Source organism: Drosophila novamexicana, unplaced genomic scaffold (genome assembly GCF_003285875.2).
Source record: "Drosophila novamexicana strain 15010-1031.04,08,12 unplaced genomic scaffold, DnovRS2.1 tig00000870-arrow-arrow-pilon, whole genome shotgun sequence".
NCBI lineage: Eukaryota > Metazoa > Arthropoda > Insecta > Diptera > Drosophilidae > Drosophila > Drosophila novamexicana.
In genome coordinates, this window is record NW_020824830.1 from 1,210,312 (window position 1) to 1,218,443 (window position 8,132).

Here is an 8,132-nt window from a genome sequence, read left to right on the forward strand (position 1 = left end):
CTGAGTAGTAACTGCAATTTGTTAAAATTAAAATTACTGAAGTTGTTGCTTCTATTCAAAACGTCAAGTAATGTTCGATTTCAAAAGGTGTTGCAAAGCACAGAGAAAAGACAATTTAGTTTATTTCTATTTCAGCCTGATCTCGAGCCAGCCAGCATCCATGCAATTAGTTGGTATTTCCTGGTCTATCCTTGCCCAAGTTTTTTGCTGTCACAATATTATGAGATAAGTTTAAAAACTTCGTTTCACTAGAAACCCTGAACTTGAGCTAATTAAACATACAGTTATTTTGTTTCGTGGTGTAAGACTTAAGGCTAACAAATAAACTTTCGGGCATACAAACCTTAACCCAAATTTATCGTCCAAGTGGGCTGGGTCTTGTGAAAGGTGTTAAATATGTTTAAAATTCAATTTCAGAAAGATCTTCCATTATGAGTAAGAAACCGTTCGGATAGTAAACAAAAAAGTTGCATACAACCTTTTCCGCCAATTTTCCACAGTTGCGAGTGGAATAAGGAAAATCGTTGAAGCACGTTTTCATAAAGATCTTATAAAGCTCTTTGAAAATTGTTTAGTAGTTGAATGAACTTAGAACTCAGCCACACGACCTTCGACCCATGAGGGGTGCATTTTAATGTAGATCTCTGAAAATGTGCTTTATCCCAAATCTTCACCAAGACTTAAAATAATGTGTGCTTAAATGCGATTTATTACGAACTAGAATTTTGTCAAGCTGAGGGTTTATTTTCTACCTCGTAAATGTGTTTAGTCGAATTTAATAGATGTTCTTGAAATTTCGATGGGGTTACTTGCATATTTAAAGCGTTCAATAGCTTCTTTGACTTGAGCGATATAGTTTTTGTTTCTGTTTTTTGTTTATTTATTTTGGTAAGCATTAATTTAAAAAAAGATATCAACAGCACGGCAGGCAGCTCTCGGTTGATTTTGTATATATATAGAATATCCACTTTCATTTGGGCTTTCACAGAGCCGCTTTATATGAATTTTATTAAAATTGTATTTGAGTTGAATTTTCAATTCGCTTTTTGTCGGTCTCTGTCAACAGGTGCGTCTGGCACTTCATTAGAACTGTTAGTGTAGCGCTTTCCCTGTACAAATCGCCGCAACGCCCGGTGGGTTTCGTGGAACACAAAAGCCCGAGCAAAGTTTTAATTAAATTTTGTAATGAAATTCACTTATATTTGATTTTTAATTGCGACGAAACAGTCGCATAGAGACCGCCGTCGGTCTTGTAATTGCCTTAACGCATTTCAATTGAATCATTTTCTAATTAGAAAGACATCAATCGTTGTACAGGATTTCAGATTCAGGCCCAAAATGGCGCAACATAAAACTGTCAAATTCCAACACTTTGACAAGTCGGAGTTTATATCGCTGAAAAAATGTATGTACAAATATGTAGCCTTTTTAATAGAGGCAGCTTTAAAGCATGGCAAAGTATAACATTATGATGTGTTTTATGTTCTTAAGTGGTTTTCCAGTTTAAAGTTTATTCTTCCAGCTTATGTAAAAGTGCCTTGCCTCGAGAGAGCATTACACTCTGAAACTATGTTTGGGTACCAATCGAAAACTCAGCATTATTTCGTTTGAAGTTTCAAACTGCCTCACAAATTTTAGTTTAAGCTTAAATTAATTGTCATAATACCAAAAGCCGCCTTGTTTTGGGGTTTTCCATAAGCTCTGAACACTTTTACATTTCATTATATTTGAGTAAGTACTTGTGGACCTGCTTCCACGCAGTTTTGACCTTTGATGACCTTTGAGAAACTTTAAAAACTATATATTTTAAAATTTACCTAGTTTAGAATACAGAATTTCTGTTAACAACATTTTTGCCCAAAGATATTCTTGTTTAGCCTCTAAACATTGAAGCAATTATTATTAAGAAAAAGGAAAATCGAATAGGCAAAAGATACCTTGTACAAATATGATAGAGAATCGAGCAGGCAAAAGATACCCTTTACAAATTATCGACCCATTCATTTATAAATACTTAGCTGATAATAGTTGTTTGAGGCTGATAAGGATTATTGGGTATTTTTATTAAATTATGTATGTGCATGTTTTTAAGTATTAAAGATTGAATTTTTTTTTCTAAAAGATAATTGTCATGTTTAAAAATTGAAATTATTTAAGTTACATTTTCATTAAATTAAAGGAAATGTTGGATTTTGTTTCTTTGTTTACTGAAATTTAAAAAAATTATAATAATATTAATAAAGTAATTTCATGAACTGCTTACAGCTCGACCACACAACTTTCTGGCCACGATGGAGGATGCGAAATTAATGAGCATTCGCAATGGATATACGAAGTCTTTGGACGATCATTGCCAGCTTATTACCGGCACACAGGGTGAGTGACCAGGACCTTTAGAGGGCACTGCCACGGCCAGGGTCAGGCGGCCTAAGCACAACAAAAACAGTGTATATCAAGTTGTGTATATACAAAGCTCAAGCAAACAAGCAGCCAGTTCAATGCTGCTTAAAAACAATAAGCATTCATGAAGAATTACGTTCGCCTTCCGGGGCGGACTGGCCTGCGGGGGAGGGGAGGGGGTTGGCAAACGAAATTGTTGAAATTGACAAATTATGTGACAGACTTTTTGTCTGCGAGAGACAACGACAACAACGGCGGCGCGCAAATCCAAAGAGCCAACACAATTGTTGACAATTCACTCAAAGTGGCAATATTGTTGTTGTTCTTGTTGCTGTTGTTGGTTTTGTTGGTGTTGCTGTTGCTGTTGTTGTTGCTGTTGCTGGCGTTGTCGCTGAACAAATGCCCCAAAGCGCTCAAAAGCTTTAAATACGCACGCCGCACGCCGCATGCCGCACTCCAAGTGAGGCCACGCGTTGGGTGCTGGAGCTCAATTGCGAAGCGCTCATAAACAATGGCGCAGGAGGGGGGGGGGGGGGCAGCAGTGGGGGGGGGGGGGGGGGGGCATTTGGGTTAGATGGCGGCGGCTCAGTTTCGGCTTGGCGCGATGAGAAGTGCGCTTGAGTTGCATTTAAGCCAATTAGCATAGGTAAACAAAACATTTGAGTGAGCGCGCCAAGTGCTTTTGGTTGAGTGCGACCCCTGGGTGCTGTCGTTAAATGGATAGGGGAGGTAGGGGGAGGGGGAGGGGGGGGGGGCGTTACACGACAAGTGTCAGGTCTAGGTGTCAGCCGGTATTTGTATGAGTATGAATGTGTGTAAACCTGTTATGCTTGACGCCCAACAATGTGACGAGGGCAGCCAATGGGCCAGCTTAAGTCCTTAACAATGTTGCATTTATTATGCAATTATCGAGTGGCCAAAGTGTTTAAGTGTGTATGCATAGCCCGTATAACCCATGCAGTGACAGTGATTTACGTCGTCGATTGGCAATTAGGCCACAGCAGTCGACGGATCCAGCATGGCAGCCACCTTCAAGACACAGGAATGTGCCTACATGTTCTACACATTGATATATGTATGCGAGTGTGTGCGTGTGTGTATGTGTGTGTATGTACGTGTGTGTGTCATACCATTGTACGATAGATGAATAGCTCGACGAGCTGCTAACTTGCAAATATTTATGAGTGGCCCACAAGTGGCAGCCAGCCACAGCAGCAGCAGCAACCGACAACAATGTCAGCATTGGCGTTAACTTTGAGTGTTGTTGTTGCCATTTTGACATATGGCCAAAATGCAGCCACATGCCAAACGCTCTTTACGTGCGACTGCCTGTGACTCTCAGTGTGACTGTGTACGTGCCGTGCGTTCGTGTGCGTCTGCCTGTGTGTGTGTGCGTGTGTGTGCTAGTGTGTTTGTGTGTGTGTGGCGGCGTGAATTATGCGCAATTGAAGTGGCTTTTGGGGCGCGCATTTAAATTCGTGACGCGCTTCAAGTGGGTGGCAAACAAGCGTTGAGCACGGTGGCTGGGAAGTGGCATTTCCACAGCTACTGCCACTGCCCCAGCCCAGGAGGAGGCGAGTTGTTTGATGTGGGGCGGGGGGCGGGGTGCGGCACAATGATGCGCATCAAATTGGCTAATTGTTTAATGGCTGTTTGCATTGATCTTTGCAGATGAGTCGCCCATGCAAATGTTTTACAAGGATAAGGGCGTCTTCCTAACGGGCGGCACCGGCTTCTTTGGCAAAAGTAAGTTGGCAAACGCGAACGTGACTTGAATAATTGAATACTTACGAATTGATTTGTACGCAGTTATTATTGAGAAACTGTTGCGCGTCACGGAGGTGGCCCAAATATATTTGCTGATACGCACCAAAAAGGGCAAGGATGGCCACGCACGCATCGAGGATTTGTTCAACGATCCGGTAAATGATTTGTCCATTCTCCACATCCAACATACCCCAAATGACTAATTATCCATATTATGTACTTGCTGCCATTTAGGTATTCGCCAAAATGAAACAGATCAATCCAAAGTATCGCTGCCAGATCACAATCATCAGCGGCGACTGCTCGCTTCCTGGCCTCGGCATCTCCCCGGATGAGCGCGAGACCATCAAGGAGAATGTCAACATTGTGCTACACAGCGCGGCCACAGTGCGATTCGATGAGAAGCTCAAAATGGCCATAGCCATCAATGTGCACGGCACAAAGGAGATAATCAAGCTGGCCAAAGAGATTGTCCACCTCAAGGTAAGCCCCACCGCCAACACAATTGTCCAAAAAGCTAGACTAGCCGATACCCTGTGGCCAGTTTTGGTAACATTTGATTGAGGGAGACTCAAATAAATTCTGATTAGATCTAATTATATTTGACAAATTAATAGAAATTTTACCTTACAGACTATGTTTATACCCTGCAGTTGTTTTTATTGCCATTCGCTTTTTTTTTAGGGGCTTTTAAAGTTTTTAATAGGGTTGACTGAATTTTGAAGTAATATTCCGTACCTCAATGTAAATCTTATTGTACAAGTCATTTACATGTCATGAATACCCTGTATTATTTTCTAATCAACTTGCACTTTATCTGATAAATGGAACAATTAGCGTATATGCATACATTTATAATTGCGGAATGCTGATTTTAAGAGTTTTCATTTGATATTCTATAAAGTCAGCAAAGTCAATTATATAGAAGCTAAGAGCGAAGTACTTCAGCGCTCAGTGCACACTATTTGATATAAGCTTAAAAATATTAAGAAAAGGTATAAAGAAAGCTATAATTCTTTCTAGTGGCATATTAAATGGTTAAATAAATCGCTTGCATGCACTTTAAAGTGCGGAAGATTACCTTTGCAGGCGCATATCAAATGTGCGTTGTATGCATGTCTATACTTGGTTGCACAATGGTATTTTATACAATACCTTCATTCTTGGCCAATTTTTCCAACAAAGAAGATGCAGTTGGATAAGTTGGTTAATATATCTCACAAAAGGAAAAAGTTGTGTGCACAAAAGTAAGTCAGACGAGGCATATCAACACAGCCAGCTGTCCTGAAAAGGCATTTATAGTCTTGAATATCGATGCATGACAGATTTACTTTTCACGACCATCAGATACCCTGTAAAATGCTAAGACTTGAAGACAATGGTTTCATTCGCATTTTGTTATTCTGATTAGGCTCTTGTGCATGTCTCGACCGCATTTGCTCACTGCAACATGCGCTACATTCAGGAGAGGTTCTACAGCGGCATGATGACTGGCGACAACGCCTTCAAGCTCACGGAATGCCTGGACGAGCACACGCTGAACACGCTGACGCCGACGATTATCAAGGGCTATCCGAACACATATACCTTCACCAAAGTGCTGGCCGAGAATGTGGTGCAGCAGGATGCACAGAAATTACCCGTAACCATATTTAGGCCGGGCATTGGTACGACTCTGCACTTGTTGAATTAACTTGCCCGCCTTATTGCCTCATTTTGGGCTCTTTGTAGTGATCACCAGCTATCGAGAGCCAGTTACCGGCTGGATTGACAATATGTATGGACCCTGCGGCGTCATCGTTGGCATCGGCTCGGGCGTGCTGCGCGTTTTTACCGGCAACATGGACAACAAAGCGCACATTGTGCCTGTGGATATGTGCGTTAATGCTCTGCTGGCCAGTGCCTGGGATGTGGCACGAAATACGTATGTGAAGTGGCATCTTTGTCCGCAACAATGTGAATATAAAGGTGTTTTTTTTATTAAAGCTATGAGACGCCGCCCATATATAACTATGTCCCGGATGTGGACAACATGGTCACCTGGCGGAATTATATGCAGACTGGCTTTAAGTATGTCAACGATATACCCATGCGCAAGTCCATCTGGTATCCGTGCTTCACCATTGTGCCGCACATGTGGCAGTATCACATACTCTGCTTTTTATATCACACATTGCCCGCCATGTTCATGGATTTGATAATGGTTCTCATGGGCAAGAAACCCAGGTATTTATTACACATTTTTCTTTGCTTTTGCATTTTTCTAACATATTTTCTTTTCTGCAGAATGATGAAAATCTATCGCAAAATACACAAGTTCAGCAATGTGCTAAAGTTTTTTAGCTCGAATGAGTTTCGCTTTGATAATGACAATGTCCGGCGATTGGTTGATAAATTGGACGAACGGGACAAGCGTCTGTTTGCCTTCGATATGCGCGATCTGGACTGGACAAATCTGTTTCGGGTCAGCTTATATGGGCTGCGCTTATATGTTGTCAAGGACGATCCCAGCAACTTACCCGAGTCCATAAGACGTATTAAGCGGTACGTATTTAAGTCTTTAAGTATATATGCTCGGTAATTCATTTATTATCTGGCCTTGCAGCATGATGGTCCTGCACTATACCACATTGGCTATCGTCTATTCGTTAGCCGGTTGGGCGCTCTACGGGCTGGTGAAGCTGATTTTCTTCTAATCTCTATAGGATTTCCTTAATGTAGATATATATATGTGTGTGTGTTTATATCGTTTAAAGTTGAGGTTAACTTTTGTCTTTTCGTATTGGCACTGTAGCACTTCAGTCTCGGAGTAGTTCTAGTTTTAGTTTAAGTGCGTCTCTACACATTGATTATGTTTAGTCCTACGGTTAAAGCGCTCTATCCGATATCTGTATAGTCTAGTTTGTAAATGTAATACTACTGCTAAAGTTGATTATGTAACACATACTGTGTATATATTTATGTACGAAGCTAATCGAATTGCAATAAAAATCGCTTCATATTTTTGGGAAATATTCATTCAAGTTTTCTTATTATTCAGATGAATATTCATTGAATATATTTATAAGAACCACAGAACTGCACAAGATGTTAAATGGGATGCATATCGTTTAAGTCTGTTGTCCTGATCGAGGATAGGCATTACAATAGTCACGTTACCTTAACAATTTACAGCAAAAGTGGACTGCACTAGTTGGGGTTCAAATAAAATGTTTTTTAATCAATTGATAAACTGAATATGAAATGTATTCAACAGCGACTGGATTACACTTGAAGCTGTGGGAGAGGGGTAGACGGAAAATGTAAAACAATAAGATTCACTGATTTACACATTGGCTTAGTATTGATATTTTTATTGCATACTTTCAGGCGACTGGCATGTCAAAAAGAAATGTCGTAAAAATAATGCCAGAGAGCTTATCAAATTGCAAACAGAAGCGGCATTGCCTTCAGCCATCATCCAAATCCTGTAAGGCGCTTTATCGCATCGCGCGCACACATGCATAGAGTGAAATACAAAAACTCACACACACACACACACGCAGACACATTTATATGTAAGCACACATGCACACTTACGTACATAAATAAATAAATCCACATGTATCACTTTGCAGTGCTGCACTTGTATGATTTCAAAATTAAAATCAGAGCATAACCCAATCAACCAGCCAGCAATGGCAGCTACGCCCAACCCCTCCACAGACCCCCAGACCCCCAGCTCTCAATGATACAAGCCCCCCGCCTCCTTGGAGCTGTTCGCTTGCTTCGGCCTGAACGGCTCATTCCCAATACAGCCATAAAACTCTCGCACACTCATCAAACATACACGACGCGTCGAATGGGGTGTGTGTCTGTGTGTGTGTGTGTGTGTGTGTGTGTGTGTGTGTGTGTGTGTGTGTGGCAGATATGTTGTGGAAGGACGACGCTGTTGGCGTTGCCGTTGCACAGCCAGTGAAAAATGT

At 41.1% G+C, this 8,132-nt stretch overlaps 1 protein-coding gene across 1 annotated transcript in view; it reads left to right on the forward strand.

The window, feature by feature from the left end:
* The window catches only part of LOC115764755 (fatty acyl-CoA reductase wat), a 31,587-nt gene extending 24,417 nt beyond the window's left edge, over positions 1 to 7,170 (forward strand). Inside the window, exons 2-10 of the mRNA XM_030707982.1 lie at positions 2,266 to 2,376; positions 4,072 to 4,146; positions 4,210 to 4,322; positions 4,402 to 4,650; positions 5,579 to 5,834; positions 5,899 to 6,091; positions 6,154 to 6,393; positions 6,454 to 6,711; positions 6,773 to 7,170. Of these exons, the coding sequence (XP_030563842.1) occupies positions 2,292 to 2,376; positions 4,072 to 4,146; positions 4,210 to 4,322; positions 4,402 to 4,650; positions 5,579 to 5,834; positions 5,899 to 6,091; positions 6,154 to 6,393; positions 6,454 to 6,711; positions 6,773 to 6,863 (1,560 nt within the window). The 5' untranslated portion in view covers positions 2,266 to 2,291 and the 3' untranslated portion in view covers positions 6,864 to 7,170. The remainder of the gene's footprint in view (positions 1 to 2,265; positions 2,377 to 4,071; positions 4,147 to 4,209; positions 4,323 to 4,401; positions 4,651 to 5,578; positions 5,835 to 5,898; positions 6,092 to 6,153; positions 6,394 to 6,453; positions 6,712 to 6,772) is intronic.
* Positions 7,171 to 8,132: the final 962 nt, after the last annotated feature.